Here is a 22,473-nt window from a genome sequence, read left to right on the forward strand (position 1 = left end):
GCCAATCCGCTGTTCTCGGCAGCAGCAGCGCGCAGCGCGCTTTTCTGCCGCAGTTGAGTCTTGAGAGTGTAGAGTTGGCGCGCTCGCGGCTCGCAGTACTTATAACATATCATCACGGAAAGTATACGTACATCCATAGTAGAAATAAAAACTTTCGCAGGCACACATGAGTCATCAGCGAGGGCGGCATATCGGGGCCAATCCGTAGTAAAAGAGAGATTCGTTCGCGCTGTACGTGCGGGGGCAGCAGCGTAAAGCGACTCCATATCTTGCAGAGTGTCCGGCAGCTTATAAGTATATACGAAGAATAACGTCAGTTGGTCGTCGCCGCGAGTCAACAATGGTAGCACACGATGACGTTGGCATTGGGGACTTTGTCCTACTCGACGAGATCACCCTCGACAAAGTTGTCGAGAATCTTCGCGTCAGGTAAAACTGAACAACATTGCCGCATTGTGCATGTAAACGCCGCACATTGACTAGTTAGTGTCGTTTAACAGGTGGGGGCGCAAATACAATCGACCGTGCATATATGTTGGTAATGACAATGAATCCTACCTTGCGCGCATAGCATCAAATTTGCTTTTTTTTTATAGTCATTTATCATCTCTGGTACCAGGGTGTGGCGTATGATACACAGGTGGTTCTCACTTTCGAATGGCTTCTTACAACCCGAACTAATTTCGTGTCAATAGGGCATCGATTCGATGTTTCCAATCGTGAGCTGTCAAGAACGCCGAGCTTGTTTTTATTAATTTTTTCCTTCCTTCTCAGGTGTACACCCCAGCACTGCATCTACATTTATGCACACGCGGAGTGATTTATAATATTTTGTTTTTCGATGAAGAGATGACTTTGAAACTGATTTTTTTATTCGTACTTCTGCAAAAGTGTTGCTATGCTCTTGAATTCCTCTTTTTTCCTACGGATGTCATAGTTAATTTTGCTTTTTCAAGATAACTTATCGCAAATGTAATGTTCGTAATAGATAACTCGACGGACTACGAGCCTAAGTAGATCTTTTTTTATTCAATGTCAGTACTTCAATCAAAAATTTTATTTTTAATAAATTTGCAATTTTCTTTGCACGGATATAGAATTTTATTTGGTCTTCGTCATTAGCAAAAATTTCCAAACTTGATTAACGAAGCAACGATAAGAAAAATAATTTAGCCTCGTGATTATTTAATATATAGCGTAGAAAGTCGCTCTATACTAATACTATTAGAATTATTAACGAGCTCGTTAGTGCACACAGCAGTGGCGTCATACAGAAAAAAAACGTCGGCTGACATAACATGCGTCGATAATAGGAGAAACAATGATTAATGCCGTAAAATGTTGTACTAGACCGAGAAGAGAAAAAAAATGAACGTACGGACATCAAGTAATTCGGTGAATCAGAGTAGATTCTCGGTTTTATTGTCTATTAGAGTTGTTCTGTCCTTTATATACTTCGCGTGTGGAGATCGAATGAGTTAATTGCTCCGAAAATTGATTTGCTTCTCTTGAACTTTCGCCTAGCACGTAGAGATTCGCCTTGCCAATTAGAATACAACATCCAGTAACGTAGCGTGCGAACCTTCCCGACGCTCGTCTCATTAGCTAGTCAAATTTTTTTTTTTTGCAAGCTAATTAGCGATACAGTGAGACGCAACAACCCTCGTTAGAGGAAACAATGAGATTATCCGCGAATCACGGAAATCCAAAAGAGCCACGCACGTTTCCGTCGTCAACATAATAGAGACAGTCCAAAATCCTTGCAGAAGATGTTATTTTCGGAAAAGTTCACGCTGCTTTGGATTTTATTCGCGCAGCTTCGCATGTGTGTTTCGTTGTTGTATTATACACGCGCGTCTTCCGTGAGTCACGTCTTATGATGTCAGCGCGCTTTCACGCGCGGAGAGTTACGCATCGATTGTCGTCAGCCTAAATAGATGCCTGCATGCCGTTCAAATTAGCTACATTTTGCGGTTTTTCGGCAGCAGCGATTCCGCTTCTTTTTTTTTTTTTGTTTGTCTGTTAAAGACATGGGTATGCGTTTCTAAGTAAAACACCTTGTCGTGGGTGAAAAATTCAAGTGGCAACGAAGACGAGCATGTGCTTCACGTCGGAAGTCTGCTCTCTTCTACCTCTCTGATAACGTCGAACGGTTTTATGCACATCTCATAAAAAGAAGCGCCACACTCACATTACTTTTATACATTTTACAATTCGACCGAACCGTCTTTGATTTAACTGTGATCGATTAAGCTTGTCTTATCAAATTGACGATAGCTATCAGTTTTAAATAAATAAAAAAATACGAAGCCGCACAAAAAATCACACTCGTTAACGCAGATTGATAAATTCTATTACAGTTTTATTACGTAATTGGAAATTTAAAGCAATCGCAAGAAACATAAGTGTGTGTTTCGTAAAGAAAAAAAAATCGTGACCTCAGAGAAAAGAAACGGAACGAGGATGAGTTAAGCCAAACGGTTCGCTGGTTCTTCGCTTGTTTGTCATTCCATGATCGTAGCCAAATTCCTGGGCGTACGATTTTTCCAAAGAGTGCGTGCGAGCGCTTTCACGTTCGCAACGGTAGGTACTGGTTAGACACGATACGCTTCGTTTGTTGAATAGATAGTTCATACTCATGCGCGATGATTGCTACGTAAATGGGTAATGGACTGATATTTTTCCTAACGCTGATATAGAATTGTCAGAATGGGCGTGATCATTAAGGAGATTATTTATCGATGAGGCTTGAATTTGCGACCAGTCGTATAAATTGTATGAGGATTGAGTCATCGATTGCAGATTAAGAGAATTAAGATTCCAGGTGTATGATTCGCTGTGTACGTTTTATCGAATGAATTGAATGTTGTGGTTTGGTATGGGTAAAAAATCAACAATCACACACTTAGCTAATCTCTGAAAGAGCATATTACAAAAGTCTTGGCATATCTTCAGTCGTTATTGTACTATCTATACTTTTCCGTAAATATGTATCGCTGAATATTTTGCAAATATATTAAGATAAACATGTACTAGAACTATTAATTGTCTCTCAGGTGATTGTTTTAGCTCGTAAAATAAACTCAACGAATGAGACAATTCTGATAAGATACATAGAAAACTTGCCGCGAACAGTTGAATAAACTTTATATGAAATTGCAACTTGCATTACAGATTCAATGGAGGAAAAATTTATACCTACATCGGTGAAGTGTGCGTCAGCGTCAATCCATACAGAAGTACAAATATCTACAGTCCCGATTATGTGGAGAAATACAAAGGTAATTGTTAGAGCAGACAAACGATCTTTTAAAACAGTCAAGTTTCTCCATGATTAAGTATCGCGAGCTAGATCGGACTTTTTCCAGCGCAAAGAAAAAATGAAAGTGTAGGCTTACATAACGAGCTCGGTCTAATTACCTTTGGCAATAAAAATTGCGATAATGCGCATAGCCGAGACGAACTGTCGAATACAATAGCGATGCATACGATGCTTTACGAGCGGAAAGTCGTAAAAGCTTCAAACAAATGGAATCCCATGAAAGTTTTTAACTGTCTAATTTTCCTTTTTTGCGGCTCGCGCGAACACTGCGCACATGTTCTTCCGTATCGGAGGGAAAGTTTTTTTCTGCGGTCGTTATTGCATGCTGTATGATTTTGAAAACAGACCACGTTCTATACGTTCTTTTTCAAGCACTCGACAGTTTCTGTATCCGACGGTCTGATCTTGACGCATTTTGATTACAAAAAAAAAATAAATAAACCTTTTTTTCTAGATCGAGAGCTTTTCGAGAACCCACCGCACATATTCGCGGTGGCGGACGCAGTGCACAAAGAGATGAAGCAACAGGGTCGTGACACTTGCATTGTGATAAGTGGCGAGTCTGGTTCTGGCAAAACGGAAGCAAGTAAAATCATCATGAAGTACATCGCAGCGGTAACTAACGTCGAGGGCCAGCAGGAAATCGAAAGGTTCGTTTGTGGAATCCAAGGACGCTTATTATCGCAGTTGCAACGATAACCAACTTTTAATCAGCGCTAAGCTTGAAGTATAATCGCTCGCGCACTTTTTTTCTTCCTCTTGAGCTTACTCGCGCGTCGATCGAGATTATTGTTGGCGTTTACATCGCTATTTCTGATATTGCCGCTGACCTATTTTGTTGGGAATAATAGCCCAGTTGTAATTAATTCAAAGGATAATTATTTGAATGACAACTATGAAAACGTTTTCGCGATAACGTCATTTTAACTGCCGAACTAAACTATCGAGCAACGATAATTTTCCTCGTTATGAAATAATTTCAATTCAAATGAATGATATTCCAAAGTTACTTAATCAGATAACAATAATTTTTTAATAGGGTTAAAAATATACTCATCCAGTCGAATTCCATTCTGGAAGCTTTCGGAAATGCAAAGACCAACAGAAATGATAACTCATCAAGGTTTGGCAAATACATGGATATCAATTTCAATTTCAAAGGTGATCCCGTTGGCGGAGATGTCACCAATTACTTGCTGGAAAAATCAAGAGTCGTTTATCAACAAAAAGGCGAAAGAAATTTCCATTGTTTTTATCAGGTACACGCAAAGAAAATATTTCCTACGTAGTTAAGTTATGTAAAAATAACTGTCAGATTAGTGTATAATTATCTATTTCTTTCAGTTAATCAATGGCTGTAACGATAGTGACTTGAGAAATATGCGGATAATTAGAGATATTGCTACTTACAATTATATTAAGAACGGCGCAGACAGCAATCAAACAAATTCAAATGACAAAAGCGATTACAAGACAGTTATGAATGCCATGTCGACGCTTGGATTTACGCAAGTAGAAACTCAAACAATTTGGAACGTTGTTGCCGGCGTATTGCATTTGGTGAGAATCTACCGAGATCAGTATATTTTGTGTAGAATGTTGACAGCATTAATTACTAATATGAACCAAATTGCTATATATAGGGCAACATCACTTTTACTCTTGACGAAGACAAAGTTAATATTAATGGTGACAAAGCATTAAATGATGCTGCTTATTTACTGTGCGTAAATCCAACGGAACTAAAAGCCGCACTAATTCAAAGAATAATTGCTGCTGGAGGTGAAGTCATGCAGAAGACGCATACTTTGACCGAAGCTGAATATGGTAGAGACGCTTTGGCTAAGGTATTTTTTAAATATTACTATAATGGTTATTTGAAGAATTTGGAAATATATTGCTCTGACTGAGAGTTGATATTTTTTAAGGCTGTGTATGATAGGTTGTTTACATGGATCGTATCACGCATAAATAGCACAATCAACGTTACGTCGAACAATATTTACAAACGTTATAGAACACTGATTGGTGTTTTGGATATTTATGGATTTGAAATTTTTGACGCCAACAGTTTTGAACAGTTTTGTATTAATTATTGCAACGAAAAACTACAACAACTCTTCATTGGTAAGTACGAACTGTGCACTGTTTAAGTAATTTCTTTGGATGAATTATAATAAAACTGTTTATGTTTGTAGAGTTGGTATTGAAGCAAGAACAAGAAGAGTATAAAAAAGAAGGTATAGCGTGGCAAAATATCGAATATTTCAATAATCAAATAATTTGTGATCTCGTTGAGCAAAATCACAAAGGAATTATATCCATTATGGATGAAGCGTGCTTGAACGTAGGCAAAGTAACAGACGAAGTAAGTATATGTGATTATTTTATATTATGCACAAGTTACATCATTATATCATATTACATTCTTACATCAATACTTTTTTTAGATGCTCCTTGAAGCTATGGATAAAAAGTTGGTCGAACACAAACATTACACATCTAGACAATTGAAACCAACCGATAAAGAATTAGCACATAAGACGCAATTTAGAATAAAACATTATGCAGGCGATGTGGTTTATAACATTAATGGATTCTTGGACAAGAATAAGGACACCCTATTCCAAGATTTCAAACGATTACTGTTCAAAAGTAAAAACTCAATTATTGAGAGCATGTGGCCGGAAGGCGTACAAGACATCACAAAGGTATTCATTACTAATTTGTCGGAACAATGTTTTAATCCAAAGTCGTTATAATAATCATTTTATTTTATAGACGACGAAAAGGCCTTTGACAGCTGGAACTCTTTTCAAAAATTCCATGATTGCTTTAATCAAGAACCTCACCAGCAAAGAGCCATTTTACGTGAGATGTATCAAACCTAACGAAGTTAAATCTCCCGTTGTTTTTGACGAAGAAAGAGTCACGCATCAAGTTCGATACTTGGGACTTGTTGAGAATATATTGGTCAGGCGAGCTGGCTTTGCTTATCGACAACGTTATGACAAATTTTTGAAGAGGTGATTGCTTAAAAATTTTTGTTTACTTAATACAGAAAGAAATGAATCTACTTATTAATTTTTTTTAATTTTACAGATATAAGATGATTTCTCGATATACGTGGCCTAATTTTAGAGGTAAAGATGACAAAAGTGGTGTGAAAATGATGATGGATGACAAAGATTTCTCCAACGATGTTCAATACGGACATACAAAAATCTTTATACGTTCTCCTCGCACACTGTTTGCTCTTGAAAAGGTAATGGAAATCTTGAATAATAGTTGACTCATATGCATCTCTACGAATGATTATGTACAATTGGCCTTTCAACGAAAATTAATCTCTTATCATAATGTATGAAATTAAGCACATTTGCGAAGTAGTGCATTATGTTTATAGATTAATATATTTTGTGCATTACTGTGTAGTGTAACAAATTAATGAAATCATCTATTTCTATGCATATTCAATAGTTTATGCGAAATCTACAATGTTGAACGTAAAGTATCTGTATGTGCATGGTGAATTTTCATACACTTTGTGTAATGTCTCCGTCGATATTAAATTATAAGTTATAAACAAAGTTCAACAAAAATAAATTATCTTTTAGGCTCGAGAAGATTTGATTCCTGGGATAGTAGTGTTGATTCAAAAAATGGCTCGCGGATTCATGGCTCGCAGATACTACAGGCGATTAAAGGCAGCCTACACTATTGCACAGTACTACAAAAGATACAAAAAGCGCTCTTATATAAATAAACTTCGAAATACGTTCCAAGATGCAGAGAACGCACCTCATTATGGCAAGCACTTGCCTTGGCCAAAGGAAAATTTCGCTGTCAAACCGGTAGTGCCTTTGCTGAAGATGATGTATGCCAGGTGGTACAGTTGGATGATTCTGAAGAAGATTCCAAGAGAAGATTGGCCTCAATTGCGCCTGAAGGTATTTCAAATACAAAGAAATAACAACAAGAGAAGTAGTCTTAATTAAATAGTAAATACTTCATTGTTTTATAGATGTCAGCTACTGCAGCAATGCGTTCAAAGCGACTATACTATGGTCAAGATAGAAAGTGGGAAGGCAACTATTTATCTCAGTTCAGTGAGAACAATCACAATGATATCTATAATACATCGATGAACAATCTTAAAAATGCCGACCACTTTAAGACCATATTATTCAGTGCCTTCATTAAGAAAACTAACAAGTGAGGATTTCTACATTATTTACCATTCATTGTGTAATTATTTGATTGTAATTCTAAAGTATTTACTTTTATTTTTATATTTCAGATTTAGTAAGCAAGCAGATCGAGTTTTAGTTGTTACAGAACAAGCTCTATATAAATTAGAAAGTTCTAAGTTTAAGAACATGAAAAAAGTTATGAATATAGCTGACATTACAGGCCTTAGTGTTTCACCTGGTAGGGATCAATTGATAATAATTCACTCCAATCATGGAAATGATTTCATTGCTTCCATTGTAACGACTGAAGATAAAGTTGGAGAACTCGTGGGAGTTCTCAGTAACGCTTATTACAAGTAAGTAAATCATAGTTTATACTGTTGTTAAACGATAAGGTAGTTAACAAAATCTTCAATTATTAATTCCATTTTAGATCACGCAAAGCTGATGTGCAAGTTACAGTTGATTCAAAATTTAAATGTATGCTTGGAAACAAACGTAAGATATTAAAAATAGAAGTGATACCTGAAGTAACGAGGCCAACTTTCAAGAAAGACGGCGATAATATTATTTATGCTTTACCACCTTCAATAGACATCATAGATGATAGAACCAACAGAATAAAAATAAAAAATACAAGTTAATTTTTGACAAGATATTGATAAATATCATATTTTTGTAAAATAACCTTTTATATTTCTTTTTATAAAAACTTTTTAAAAAGTTGTATATTAAAGAAAAATATTTTTATCGTCATTTTTGAAAATTACTATGTAGGAAATATTGTTTTATAAATGTTTTGCCATCAAAAAACTCTAATCATAGCAACTTACTCCAACATTAATGAAATATATTTGGATATTACTATATTCTATTTTGCTGCTTATTTTATGTCAATAGACTGGTTACAATTTTTTGAAAAGAGGAAAAAATTATAATTATTTGTTACAAGACGTGTACGATTTACGTGTACTTTAGATTGCTGTGAATATATTTATGTAGTTTATCTTTAACTTAGTATGTCATACGCTTAATTTATGTCCGCTCAATTATTATTAAGAATAAATTGTTAAATTAACGTGAAATATAACTTGGCAAAATTGATAATAGTTGGTCATATTAATGTTGCTGAGTAAAATAAATAAATGTATTGTTATTACTATAATTATGAAAATAATATAAGCTGTCTTGCAAAGTACTTAATTAGTAAGATATTTTTATTTTATAAAAATATATTGTTAATTTTGATTATTTATAGAATGGTGCAAAAAACAAATTGCATTTCTGCATTAATGATTGATATATTGTAAATTTGTGCCATTGAAAAAATAATTAATAATAATAATTGAAAAAAATAAAATTTATTCTATAAAAAACTCACATTTATTCATTTTTAAAAAGTATATACAAAAATTGTAGAAATCTTATTTTAGAAAATAACACTCGTTTAATCACTTGTTTTATTTTAGTTATAGAAAAGCAATAAAATTATTTATACAAAAAACAAGCGTTATATTGTTGTAACTAATTCTTATCGAGGCGTTGGTACAAATATATGTAACCTAGTTCTTTCGCTGGTTTTTCAGATAAAAATACCTAAAATATTATATAAAGATTTTACATGAAACATTATTAATACATCTAGAAAAATATAACAACTTACTTTTTCATCATTAAAAATGACCCACTTTCCATCTTTGAATAAGTAACAGACATAGTGCCCAACCATAGTTGACGTACCCATGTGAGTAATAAATCCCACTAGTTTGTAAGCTAATTTTAGAAAGAAAAATTAATACACAATGAAATAAAAAATATTTCCAAAATTGTAATGTTAAAAAACTTACATCCTGGTCCGTCTCGGTAAGATGGTTCTGGAGGTTGTTCGTCGACTTCCATGCACTGACCATCAAGTTCAGCTTGATGACTAAATATCCAATCTGCAGCACGTTCCAAATTATTATCTGTAGCTTTCAGAGCTTTGGTTGCCTGTTCCTTCGTGAATCCCATGGCCATCACCATTTCCAAAGCATCAGGACGAGGTGTAAATGCATCAGCGCTTGTATCTTGAGGTAAAATTATAAAATATGAAAAAATTAATATGAAAATTTTTCTTAATTTGATGTCATAGTTGAAAAATATAAAATCTCACTAATTCTTTCTGTTCCAGGAGGAATAAATGTATCTGAAAAGTCTTCATCTGAAATATGCTCCATAAGCCATTGGGTAGCTGCATCCATTCCACTATTTTGAGTGAAATACAATGCTTTTTTACAAGCCTCTGGAGGAAAACCCATGTCACTTAGCTGAGTAAGAATGTTCTTATCGTAAACGGGAGGGGGTGGTGCAATATTGGTTTCTGGTAACAATTCTTCATTAGGCTGTAAACCTTTGCTCCTCAAAAATTCTAAATCGATAATATCTGGCATGTCAACAGCAACATCTAATTTAACAGGAGTCCAATCTTCTTTGGCAGTGAATTTTCTCAAATGCAATAAAAGGTAATCAGGGAAAGAAGCTAGTCTTGTAGTTCTGCAAGAACGTTGGAACATTAAATATCAATTTGTAAATTTAAAAGAACAAATAAAATTACTTTATAAAAATAAATACTTCGTGGCAGTTGTTCTTGCATTCAAGGCCGAGCTGTAAAATTGCTCAACAGTTTCTACTCTGGCAAAACTTTCTAAGCAAGAGCGCAATTTAAGTCGTGGCCTCACAATATTAAGATCAAATTTATTCTTGTCTTCTCCTGACTGACTCTTTTCTGCTTCATAAGCAGCAACTTCTTCCTACAATTATTTGACTGAAAAGTTAGGAACAGTTTATAATTGTTAAAAATTATGACTTACCTTATTTATTACTGAATCCATAGAGATAGGCACAGGTAGAAGATACTCTGGCTTTGACGTATATTTAACTTTTCCAGAACTGCATTGATAACGTTCTTCAATTTTAAACTTGAAGCAATCAGCTGGATTAACTTGATGACGACTGTTTCTCTGAGTAGAAAATTGATAATGTATAAAATAAGTATAGTAAATATTATTTTACAACTGTGATTTTAGTATACCCACATCTAGTAAATTAATCAAATGCAAGAAGAATTCTTGAGCGTCCTGTTGTCGGTTTGACATAAATTCGCCATGACCACGTCCCACTAAGGTTTTAAACATTCTTGGAGATATTCCTTGGCGATTATCATTTATACCTGATGTTGGAAGTTCAGAATATTTTCCAGAACATAAACCAATACCTAATTTTGCCCTGTATATAAAAAAGTAACAGATTCTGAATTTATGAATCAATATGTAAGATTAATCATAAATAAATATATAGACATTCTGTCTCTTTTACATTTGAGTATTAAAATCATTTGGTGCATCTGATATATTTTGATCAAAAATCTCATCTGCTTTATTCACAAACCTGCAAATAAAATTTATAAATCCTTTTTATCTATATCAAAGTCAAACATACTTGATAATAATACAAACCGCTCTATGAAATCAGGAATTGTGAAACACATTTGCATAACACTATTCAAATAACATGAGTTTCCTAAATTTACTAGTCCAGTCAAACCAGGGCCATAAAGAGGTGTGAGTTGATTATTCCCCTCCTGCATAGCTATCATTTCCCCAAACTTTTGATTCAATTCCAACTCCAATTCCACCATCGATTTCTCTGTCTTTTCCATATGGGCACAGTTGATTCCCCAATGTGACAAGTGAAGAGCTAAATTAGGATCTTCAACCATATCATCTTCATCATACGAGTAAACATCTCCTTTTCCATCTCTAGTTATAGTTCCTAACTTGACTGCTAAAGGGTATTTACACTTTTGATAATGTGCCACAGCATGATTGTTACCACCAGTTCCATCATAAAACTTCCTCCCACACAAAATCGAACCATCAGTCAAATTCAACCATAGATTTGTAGTTAGATCACATTCCTCACATTTCCATCCATTTGGTGGAATTTTCTTGCCATTATCAAGCTGAGGTAGACTTATGTGTCTGTATGAATAACGGAATTGTATTAAATTGGTAAAATTACATTAAATGTAATATAAAAATAATGGTTCTTACTTAGTTATTTGTCTTGTTTCTCCATCCCAAGTGCCACTATGAGCAGCTTTTTCAGCAATTTTCAAAGCAGATTCTGCTTTCAAAATAGCTTCCACTGAGTCTTTTACCTTTGAAAAAAGAAAATAATAAAATAGATTCAATTGACACAATAGGTTTCCTGATAAAAATAGATGTATTTAACACTCACTTGCTTTGGCAAATCATCTTTTGGATAAGGAATAGTTTTAAAATCTGGCATGACTACAATAGAATAACTTTCTTTATAAGTATATTTCTGGGAGTCTGGATTGAATCCTCCAGGCGTTCCAATAGCAAGACGTGTGATTTTCTTATCAGGACCATCATCTGTTTGTTCTACTGATACCTACAGACAATTTTATTGACATCAAAATGATTAGTATATGAAAAATTATAAAATTTAATAAATGATTCATACTTCATTCTTTGTTCTTTTGATATGTAAAAATACTGCATTTCCGATATGTTGAAAGTACTTTGATACATAATCAGCACCAAATCCCAGAAAAGTTGTTAGATTCACATACAAACCAGTTGGAGTTTCCTAATAATACAAAAATATTGGACATTCGTATCTATTTGTTTAAAATATGATAAATAATTGATAGTTGAGTAACTTACTGGAGTATCAAAAGACAAAACACATTCGTCTTTGTAAATTTTATCATTATGCCCAGGTACCCTGATTTTTCCTAAATGTTTTGTTAATTCATCCATTTTGTACAATAAATCTGAAATTAGACGTGAAAAGTACGTTATAATATCATTATTTGGTATTTTCTCCTACCCGAATTTGCGATTCTAACCTAAAACTAAAAAGCTACGCCTAAAATACTGTCGAAATATGATATTCAAAATACTGTATTATTAAATTTGCTTGAAATGAAATATTAGTGTATGGATCTGAATTTATTTGAATAAATTAAGTCAGCTAACTGTATTTACAGTAATTCATACCTAGTTTATTGACTGACTCAGCAAGATTACAATTTTAAATGCGGCAAGACGATGCTTGAAACTTATTACGTTGCAAAAGGGCGCAGCCAATAAAAGAAAAGCTTTAGGTGCATTCCCATTCCTCGAAAAGTACGCTTTACTATATATGCTTCAGTGGAATTTATGATTCGATGTGGTACAAAGCTTAAAAATAAAAATTGCATATGTATTTACTCTTTAAATAAATTTTATCTTTTTTTAATGAATATTCAAGTTTTCTTTTGTTTATTTTTTATTAAAGTGCTGAAGAGAAAACTGAGGATTTTTAGGAAATGAAAGAAAATCGACGTTAGTTTATTATTAAATATAATATTTTTAGAATATCAGCTATAAAAATATGTAAAAGCCTATCTTTATTATAGTTTGGATATGTTTTCGTATAATTAAAGTTAGTTCTAAGTAAATTTATATTACGAATTTTATAATATTTCAATATTATTTATCGTTTTACCTTTATTATCGAACATAAATGTTATCTCTTTTAGTATATATTTGGAAGCCATTAACGAGCACCATATAATTATACATACTCAGAACTTGTATAGAATACAATTTTCAATAATACCGTCATTTGGAACGCATTTAAATATACATACGATAAATGTTTAAGCCATTTATCCATTGCTATTTCTTTTCCTTTTTCTAAGATTCAGTCGGAGATTTCACGGTTGAGAAATTATATGGATAAATGTATAATAATGATCTTTATGTATATAGGTGACTGATGATACATCTTGCCTTCAATTCGGATTTTTTTGAATCATACATATATTGGCATTTTTTTAATAAATGTGAGTAGATGTGAATTCAAATTGAGAAATCTATCAATCGAAATTTAGTTATACAAAAACAATTAAAGTGTAAAAACGACTTTTGCTCAGTCCTCTGATTGATTTCTGATTGACAATTATAATTGACAATAATATGGGTGAGCTGACCACTAATGCCATTAATAACACTGAGCAAAACTGTCGTTTGTCCAATGAGTATAGTATATATATAGTATAGTGTGATTTCTATTGGCAGCAACTTTTTTAAGTATGGAGTATGGAATGGAGTCATTGCATCAGTACATCAGCGCCATTTTACGGCGCGAAGAATCAAATTACATATAAAGATACATTATACGTATTTTTATTCTTACACAAATACATAAAGATATAAACTTAAGTGTACTTGAAGTATTAAATATGATTATTGATGATCTAGTTATATAGAAAAAAATAACTATAAATAATGTTAATTTGTTTTGCATAAAGTTAGATATTAATTTGGATTTCTAATATAAACTCTGATATAATACTGTTTATATTTTTATCCACATGGAAAAGAAAAGAAACAATTGAATAAGATCACAACTCAACATGTTTACCTAAATTTTTAATTATCTCAGTTTTTTTTTAAGAACAGGTTGAATTGTCAAAATAGATCTGTTCAATGGTGTTTTATTCATTGCCACATGTAGAAATATCGTTTTAACGCTATTAAATCTATATAAATAATAATTAAAAGACGCATATGCTCATTTCGAATACTATTAATTGTAGTGATCGCTTTCCTGAGTCCGAAAATTTGGAGAACCAAGACTTATTGTTTTTTCTATGATATAGTACTCACAATAAAATGAAATGTTAATAACAGAATTCTAAATTATATTCGTGGTTAAATTTACTATATAGATCTGAGTGTGGCTATATTCTATATATATTTAACAAAGCACCACTTTGGGCAGTTTGTCGAGCACATTTATTCGCATTTTCATTTTCGCGTATACCCTTATACGAGGGAATTCAGATTAACTTAATTTTATGACCCAATTTTCTGCAATGAAGTAACTTAGTTTTTAACTGTAAAATGAGTGAAGAGACAAAGTTTAGTACCGTGAGTATTGATTAACGGTTTTAAGGCACTTTCTGAGTCGATAAAAATTCTGAAGGTAATGTTTTCACTAGTAATGATTTTATTCAAAATGTAATTTAAAGAACCGATTTTTGCGGTGAAAATAGAAGCTAAAATCGAAACTTTTAATGTAAATTGAAAAGGGAGAGCAGGACTCCAAGCAGCAAAACCAGCTAAACAACTGTCGTTCATGGTCACTTTTGATCCGTCAGTGAAAATATCAATTATACTTGGTTCTACAGGAAATAATATTTCAAATTCTTTAGGGAATCTGATGAGTTTATTAAAATTTCTTTGCCTGGAACTAGTAGATCGGAGAGTTATCCAATGAGTCAGGATCCAATTACCTGCTGCCATCTAGTGAGAGACTTTTCAAACTTTTTGAAAGTGTGGTAAAACTTCACAAAGTTAGAAATAAGCTTGTACATTTGAAAATATTTAGTCCTGTCCGCAAAGTATACGGACAAATTACCATTTCTTTTTTATCTAACGAAATCCAAGCGCAAAATTTAAAATTTATTACAAATCATCAAATAACTAGATTAATTTCGTTCATTTGTTACTATGGATCCTAACTACACGAAAGAATAATTACATTTAAAAATTAGCGAAAAAATAGCAAAGTACATTTAAGAAGCTTTTTTTTTGTCATTTGTCTTTTGCGTAAAATCGTTTTCGAGTCTGCCGTTCCGTTGTCATGAAAAAAGGACCCACATTAAACAATTTGAATGGAATCGGCATCTTGCCGGAGCATGTAAAGCTAAAAGAGGAAATAGAAAGAGAAAGCTCGGCCAGTGGGGGAGAAAAGAGCCGTCCAACCTAAATAAAGAAAATATCCCGCAACAGTGGCGGCCAAAAAGAGGTCCAAGTAGCATCGATATCGAATCAGATAGCAATCGCAGAGAGAGAGAGATTCGAGCCAGTTTCGGGTTAACTACTCGACGAGCCACACACACACACACACACACATACACAACAGCACAGTAGCGGCGGCGGTGCGACAGGATAATCGGTGGTTGATACTGCGCGCGAAAACGGCTCTCTGTCTATCGGACAGGTGAATCCAGAGTCGGACGCTCGCGCGCGGGTGTGTGTGTGTATGGATGTCCAGCTCGGAGAGAGAGAGACTCCCAAGGGAAATCCACTTCATGATGGGAATCCCATTATTTGCCAGCCGATATAAAAGTAGCTCTCGTGTCCGGCAGCGGCTCACTCGGCAGCTCGCGAGAGGCTATTTCGCCGGGCCATTTTCTCGTCTCCGATCTGCCACCCTTCTTCTTCTGCCCCTCCCCCTTCCTTGGCACTCTGCGAAAATGTTATATATGGTGCACTCGCTCGCTCCTTCTCTTTATTTCCCGTATATCTACGTTCTCCAAGCATTCCGCGAGCCGCTTTATGTCGGCGAACATTTTTCTATTGGATTCCGAGCCCGATGGGATTTTCAATTTGTCTTAGACGACGACATTCTTCTCCAGGCGAGATTGAAGCATTTTTTACCGCTCCCACCCATCCTCGTCACCCTGGTTCGCTCGCAGGCATCGGTTGACCATAACAATTGTTTATTCACTGATTTACTTCATCATCGTCAATAATAAATCGGAGCTCGCTAATAATTGAAGGCGCGCGAAGAAAACACGATTAAAAAACAAGCCCCATTCGTTCCTCCGAGACTTGTCTTTTCATGAGCACAGATATAGAGCTCTGTCGGCAAATATATAGAGGGCGGCTCGACTCGAGTCGTGCGCTCGTTTTTATTTCGGATTAATTCCGTTCTCCCACTTTCCGCGTGAAGAGCGAGAAAGACGGATGCCGCGAGAGCCAGTTGGCGTTCACCGCGTCGCGCAGACTGATAAACCTTTCGTCTCGCTCGATACAAATGGCATCTTCTCTCTCTCTCCCTCTCTCTTTCGTGCTCGCCTTTCCTTGCATCATAAGAAAACGGATGCTTTGTCTCGACAGATCTCGTCGTTTGTTCGAGTAGTAAAAGTCAATATTCGCGCCGCCACAGAGCCTACGAAGTATGGCGTATGAATGACGTAGCTACTGCGTTAAATTTATCAGAGCTGTCTAAAATGTACAATTTAGCCAGTGAGGCATGATGAATTGAGAGAAAGCGGACGGCGGAGCAGGCTGAAATAAATGCGCATGAATAAGAAGCCGTCGTGCGAGGGTGAGTTATCCCCGCTCTTCTCTCTCTCTCTCTCTCTCTCTCTCTCTCTCTCTCTCTCTCTATCTCTCTCTCTCTCTATTCATCGCTAATAAAGAGCATGAAAAAGAGCAGCTTGTAGGAATATCATGAATAAACTTGGCTTCTCCCGCGTATATATGCGAAACATAAATGCTCGACAAACGAGGTAAACTTTCCGTCTCTCTCTGTCTCGCAGCACGGCGGCGTTAAAACATGCAACGTTCCATTTGCCAGCTTACGCACACGCGTGCGCACGTACTTAAATCTCGCGGTAAACAAATGGGACGCCGAGGGAGGGGAAAAAACGAAAGGAGCGCGAGAAATATGGGCCTTTGGATGTATTTTTCTGCGCGATAACCTCCGCGCCTGCCTCTTATTTATATATACGGATGTGTGCAAGAGCCGCAGCGGGCATTATTTCACCGGAGCCGGCGCGACTATTTTTCTCTCTACCGCGTGAATTTATTATTCTTCTTACGAGGTGGATTTCGCAGCCGAACGAAAGCGCAATTCATAAGCAGCGCTCGGTCGGGCAGCCTGTACCGGACGAAGCTCTCGCCATAAGCTGTCGGGAGGCGAGAAAAGCGAATAGGAGGTATAGGAGGTGGGGAGGAGGATACATACATAAGTGGTCGCGTTCGAAAAAGCAGCGAGGGAGCGAAAGCAAAGGGGGAAAAACGCGAAGAGAGAAGGAGAGATAAAGGATGTGTCGGGCGAGATCAATGGGGTCCGGCCCTGTCCCTCTCCCGAGGATGACCAATAACAAACACCGGCTCTCGCGCGCTCTCTTTCTCTCTAATGGAGTTTTTACCGATAAAAAATTTACTCGCTCACTCCCTCCCTCCCGCGCTCCTCGCTTCCTCGACGGCGGCGGTCATGCGAGCGGGCTTGTGCCGCGCACACGACCGAGGGGTACAAATTCCTTGGAAAAACCTCGCAGAGCTGCTCTGCTCTTTATTGACAATCGCTTCGTAATTTGTTTAGCCCGAGCTGAGTCCCTGGAACGTTCGGCTCACTGGTACACACTTCGCGTATGTCCACGGCGCAGCGATCGCCTAGCAAGACTGCAGTCTTACGACCGCCTGTAATTCTCTCGCGCTGAAATATCCAAAGCCCGCGACATTATAATCAAAGCTGGCTGCGTGGCGCGCGCATGACAAAACGCTTGTGAAGTTGCGGTCGTCGGGCCAGTTCGTACAAAGTGAAACGCGCGCCGCTGGCGTGTACGTATAGTGTTGCGGCGGTCGGCGGCGCCGCCGTGCCGCGGCAGCGGAGGGAAAAGCCTGAAATATACGCGCAGCGCGGGGCAACGTGGGAATCCCAAAACGGAGGGCCGGCGCTTGCTGCAAGGGCTCGCGCGTATTTTCGATATCGATTGTCGTCCGTGCGACGTTATGCCCGCACCGCCTATACGCGAACAGCCCAGCAGCCGGCGTTCGTGGCATTCTGCGCGATACGTGCCAGTGCACTTGTCGCCCAAGGACGAAAGACCCAGGCGACTGTTCGATTTTGCATTTGACTTGCTAGAAGTGCTCCGTTTACTCATCGCTTTACAGCCTCGCAGTTTTGACGGTAGACAAAGCATATTAGGCCTACAGATCCCCTGCAATTGAAAAACACTTGCGTCAAGGGGAAACGGAACAATGTTTTTTATCACTCGCGATTGCGTCAGTAGTAGATAGCGCGCGATCAAGTTATACGCTGGCTGAGAGAGAAAGCTCTAAACAAACGAAGCGAAAGGGGGGATAACTTTTTTAATAAACCAATCGAGTTTCCCGATCTCTCTCAAGCTCGTAAACTCCCTCGAACTTTAAATTTCGCGTGCTCTCGTTTGCTCTCTCTCTCTCTCTCTCTCTCTCTCGCCCTAATCGAATAACTCAGAGAGAAGGTGGGGAGAGGTTCCAACACTCGCGGCGAAAAAGCCGATGCATAAAAACAAGCGAAAAAGCAGAAGCATGAAAGGCTCATAAAGAATGTCCACATAAGCTGCCCCCTCTCGCTCTCCCTCTTTCTCTCTGGCAGTAAAGGAAGAAAAGGACAAACAGGAGGTTGCTGCTGCTGCTGCTGCTGCTGCACGACAGAAGAGAATGCGAGCTGCTGGTGCAGGGAGAAGAAGCCGCCCAGTAGTATTGATCCTCATAATTCGCGGCGGCGGCGGCAGTCGCAGGGGGGTGGCGGTGGTGGTGGTTGCGCGTGCGCCGGCTCGCGCGCGGTGTGCACGGGGTCGTAGAAGGGAGGAAGGAATAGCCGACCAATAATAAACCTCGCGCGTTATGATAATATCATATCCATAGAGCGATGTGAAGTCCCCTCGCCGGTATGATTGGCCGATCGAGCCGACCAATGGGGGTCGCCTCGCTGGCGCTCTCCTTGAAGCTTCCCCGCCGGCAGCGCGACGCAGCCTCTCCCCCCCGATATGTATGCCATATTTATATACAAGCAGGTCGAAAAGGGGCGAGCGCGGCAAAGTCCGCGCGGGAAGGAGGAGATTGCGAAGACGTGCCGCTGCTGACCCGCGAGGTTCTCCAACGAGCGCGTTCTCGCGCCATTTTTGCTCGGCGAGCATCCTCTCGCTGTGCTTGCTACCTCGTCTCGCGTCGCTCTCTTCAAACCACGGCGTCAATCATCCGGCCCTCGCTCTGGCTTGGCTCGGCAACCTCGTACCGTTCCGTTCGCTCCGGCGCTTCCACGCCTTCGCCGGAAAATCATAATTGAAAGAGCTCCTTGCCCAATCTATTTCTGGAGGTCTCGCTCGCGCAAGGAGCGCGAGTAGCACGCAACTTGCTCCACGCGCAGCTGCCAAAATTAATACCAAGTTGGTGGTGAAATTTCGAGTCCGAGGCAGTTGACAAGCAATAGAGCACGGCGTGGGCGCGCCGACCGAGAGCGAAAAAAAGGGGCAGAGGAGGAGGGATAAAAACAGAATGGTACCCACACGCGTAGGTGGCTATACGTACGTACACATGGCAGGGCGTTTTATAGGTCCGCGCGCAGCGTGTGTATATGGTATCGAAGGATATTGATCTCCGAGTCCGTCAAGGAGGCCGCTGGTCTTCCAATCTCTCTCCTACCCCCTCGCGCCGTCTTCCGCCGTACAGGCGCGCATTCGCATACTTTCGTCCGCGCGTACAGCCCTGACTTTTATTCTTTTTCCTCCAATCGCTTATGGCCTGTCGCTTATCGCGCCTCTATCGCGCCACGCTCAACAATATTTTACGGCTATTGCCTTCTCTTTTTGTCCGCCGTCACGGTGGCTGTGCGCCTCCGTCGGGCCTTCGCGCGTTACGTCAGTTGTTCTTGTGGAACGGGACAGTTTGGAAAACCTTGAAGGCGAACGATATTCTATCGATCGGTATCGACGAGCCCGAACTGAGCGCAAATGAGACTCGTCGCAGCAATGGTGGCACTGAAAAAAATGGAAAAAGAGAGAGCGAGTGGTTGAGCGTGCGTGCAAGAGCCTCGAAGGGGATCGTACGTACGTACAGGGGGAGGGAGGCGCGCGCGCGAGTTATACGTACACGGTTTTAGCTCGAGGGGGAGTGAAAGCGAAAGAGCAAGCGGAAGCCGGGGCGAGCCAAGCTTTTTCGAGAGAGAGAGAGAGAGAGAGAGAGAGAGAGAGAGAGAGAGGGAGGCAGTGGACAGTGGTCTGCCGGGTGTATCCCTCTTCTTCCGCGCATGGCCGTGCGCTGTCCCAAGACGCGCAAGAAGGAGCCAGGAAAAAGACGAGCGTGCGACGAAGGAGCGGTTTAAAGTGCGCGCGCAACCACTCATCCCTGCCCTGCGAGGCTCGCCCTTTCGCCCCACCGGAGCAGATCCTATTTTGAGCAGGAGTGTCGGATGCACGACTTGCGTGCGCCAAATATTGACATGACCTTATTAATAATTTCAGAGTTAGTGCTTTTTCGACCATTTTTCCTTATTGATATACTTCAGGCACACGACGGATCTTGCATTTGGTATCATTGCGATCATGATTGTCGTTGTTATTATTTTCCAAGATTCATGTCGAATAACAGTCGGTGTGGCTTATCGATCGACTTTTCAGACATCGTCCCAGCCGACGACAAGTAACGAGCACGGTTTCTGGAGAAAACACTCGCTGGGAACATTACGGTTTGAGAGAGAGGACACAGCTCGGCGAATGAGAATACTTTAAGATTTGACAAATCGCGAGAGCCGGCGCCGTGATAGGGGAAAGTAGCTTACGGGCGTGATTTTATTGGCGTGTATCGCATAGGTATACTGCTGAAAGAAGGGCTGCGGAGGTTAGCGCTCGGAAGATGGATATGATGGATTTATGGATGTAATAAAGGGCAGCGCGGCGATTGGCGCGGAGGCGGAATATGACGGGCGGAGCCGAGGCCTGCAGTCGCCCCCTTCTACGAGGACGAGAATGTGTTTGCTGCTCCCCGAGCGCCGCGAGTCGAAGTGGTGGCACCCGCGGAGGAAGGGGTGCCAGTACCTCTCGCTCTCCTTATCTTGTCTTCCCCGCATGACGGCGGAGAGAGAGAGAGAGAGTGGTAAGGAAACTGGACACATCGGGCTTTTCTCTCGTGTTGGTGTGCGAACGCTACACGGCGTAGATGCAGGTGCAGATGTACGACCCCTGAGAATGTCCGTCTTCTTTCTTTTCGTTTTCCCGAGCTTCTATTTATTTCGACTTTTCTTCGGCGGATAGATTTTTTCTCCAAACAGAGAGTATCGAGTTTGAAAAAGATGGTCGTTCAGCGTTGTCTAATGCGCCATCGCTTTAATCAGATGGGATATGGCATGAGCGAGCGACCCAAATAATGTAAGTCTCGGATTTATCGACGTCAAATGAAATGACGGCGAAGGTAACGTAAAGCACGCGCTGTTGCAATGAAAAATAATCCCAGCGAATAATTCTTCGTGAGAAATGGCTGGCCGCCACCCCGTCCTCTATACATATACTGTTTTGCGGCCATTACTCGTTAAAATTGCTTTTATCGCCGGGTAACCTCGCAATAATTCCTCTTCTAAAAGCGGATTAAGTCCTCTATCTCTCTCTCTCTCTCTCTCTCTCTCTCTCTCTCTCTCTCTCTGGGCGCTTTGGAATCGTCAAGCATATCTAGATCGAGGGCCAAATCCTCAGCGTTCGTAGCCTCCGGGACGCTGTTCCAGCGTTCCGTGCGCAGTGTGGGCCAAGCGTATGACTTTCGTGGATGTCCTTCGCGTGCTACGGATCCCGGCTGTACATCGATACCCGCATCCTTTTCCGTCCCGCTGTAATCGTGTGCCGAGCAAATATAACAATTTCAATCAGTACGCGTCGTCCCGCAAGACTTTCTTTTGAGCCGACGCGCGCCTTTCGTCCCCTTTTTTTACGGTCTGCGTGTATGAACAACGGCCGTGCGATGGTCAACTTTGCCTCAAAAGACGGCCTTCTTTTCTTTTCATTCTTTCTCTTTCATCTTGGCAAGAGCGGCCCGCGCCAACCAAGAACGACCCTTATTCTCCGTGCCCGTAAGATTTTTGCCGGCAAGACAACGCGACGACGCGCGTCCCTTTTGTTACCCGTCCGTTCTCGGTCGCGCGCAGCGTCTCCACGCTTTTCTTTTTTCCATGGGCTTCTCCACGCGCGCGCGCGAAATAAATTCGATTTGATGGCCGTGCGTCACTGAATCAAATCGATCGCCGTTGCGTGCCTTCGCGACGCCGGCAGCGAGGATTTATAAAGGGTACTCTATGGACGAAGGCATTATCATCGAGGACTGTGCGATAATTCAGCCAAAGCGGCGGTATTGA

At 39.4% G+C, this 22,473-nt stretch overlaps 2 protein-coding genes across 2 annotated transcripts; one reads left to right on the forward strand and one right to left on the reverse strand.

Annotated features, from left to right (window-relative positions):
• Nucleotides 1-8,820, forward strand: LOC131669280 (unconventional myosin ID). Its single transcript, XM_058944055.1, has 15 exons — nucleotides 1-429; nucleotides 3,175-3,281; nucleotides 3,777-3,972; nucleotides 4,362-4,581; nucleotides 4,667-4,882; nucleotides 4,966-5,169; nucleotides 5,251-5,449; nucleotides 5,521-5,690; nucleotides 5,773-6,033; nucleotides 6,104-6,348; nucleotides 6,425-6,587; nucleotides 6,940-7,272; nucleotides 7,347-7,537; nucleotides 7,623-7,871; nucleotides 7,949-8,820. Exons 1-15 carry the CDS (start codon nucleotides 341-343, stop codon nucleotides 8,157-8,159), a joined length of 3,054 nt encoding a protein of 1,017 aa, XP_058800038.1. The 5' UTR covers nucleotides 1-340; the 3' UTR covers nucleotides 8,160-8,820.
• Nucleotides 8,821-8,897: 77 nt separating this feature from the next.
• Nucleotides 8,898-12,641, reverse strand: LOC131669293 (ubiquitin carboxyl-terminal hydrolase 5). Its single transcript, XM_058944072.1, has 14 exons — nucleotides 12,582-12,641; nucleotides 12,246-12,355; nucleotides 12,043-12,168; nucleotides 11,794-11,970; nucleotides 11,607-11,713; nucleotides 11,010-11,534; nucleotides 10,870-10,941; nucleotides 10,590-10,779; nucleotides 10,365-10,514; nucleotides 10,126-10,304; nucleotides 9,668-10,047; nucleotides 9,363-9,581; nucleotides 9,179-9,288; nucleotides 8,898-9,111 (listed from the first exon to the last, which is right to left on the reverse strand). The coding sequence occupies exons 2-14, from the start codon at nucleotides 12,339-12,341 to the stop codon at nucleotides 9,040-9,042; spliced, it is 2,403 nt and encodes an 800-aa protein (XP_058800055.1). The 5' UTR covers nucleotides 12,342-12,355; nucleotides 12,582-12,641; the 3' UTR covers nucleotides 8,898-9,039.
• Between the last annotated feature and the right edge of the window lie 9,832 nt (nucleotides 12,642-22,473).

Source organism: Phymastichus coffea, unplaced genomic scaffold (genome assembly GCF_024137745.1).
Source record: "Phymastichus coffea isolate CEN01 unplaced genomic scaffold, Cenicafe_Pcof_1.1 PCOF00091, whole genome shotgun sequence".
In the NCBI taxonomy this organism is placed as follows: domain Eukaryota; kingdom Metazoa; phylum Arthropoda; class Insecta; order Hymenoptera; family Eulophidae; genus Phymastichus; species Phymastichus coffea.

What these genes read in the sequence shown, in the direction of transcription:
- LOC131669280 (XM_058944055.1), top strand. Translation starts at nt 341, where the DNA reads ATGGTAGCACACGATGACGTTGGCATTGGGGACTTTGTCCTACTCGAC. An exon ending in GTAGAGACGCTTTGGCTAAG is followed by an intron (nt 5,170 to 5,250) that starts GTATTTTTTAAA and finishes ATATTTTTTAAG; the next exon opens with GCTGTGTATGATAGGTTGTT. An exon ending in CTCAGTAACGCTTATTACAA is followed by an intron (nt 7,872 to 7,948) that starts GTAAGTAAATCA and finishes ATTCCATTTTAG; the next exon opens with ATCACGCAAAGCTGATGTGC.
- LOC131669293 (XM_058944072.1), bottom strand. Translation starts at nt 12,341, where the DNA reads ATGGATGAATTAACAAAACATTTAGGAAAAATCAGGGTACCTGGGCAT. An exon ending in TCAAAAGAACAAAGAATGAA is followed by an intron (nt 11,971 to 12,042) that starts GTATGAATCATT and finishes AATTGTCTGTAG; the next exon opens with GTATCAGTAGAACAAACAGA. An exon ending in AATGATTTTAATACTCAAAT is followed by an intron (nt 10,780 to 10,869) that starts GTAAAAGAGACA and finishes TTTTATATACAG; the next exon opens with GGCAAAATTAGGTATTGGTT.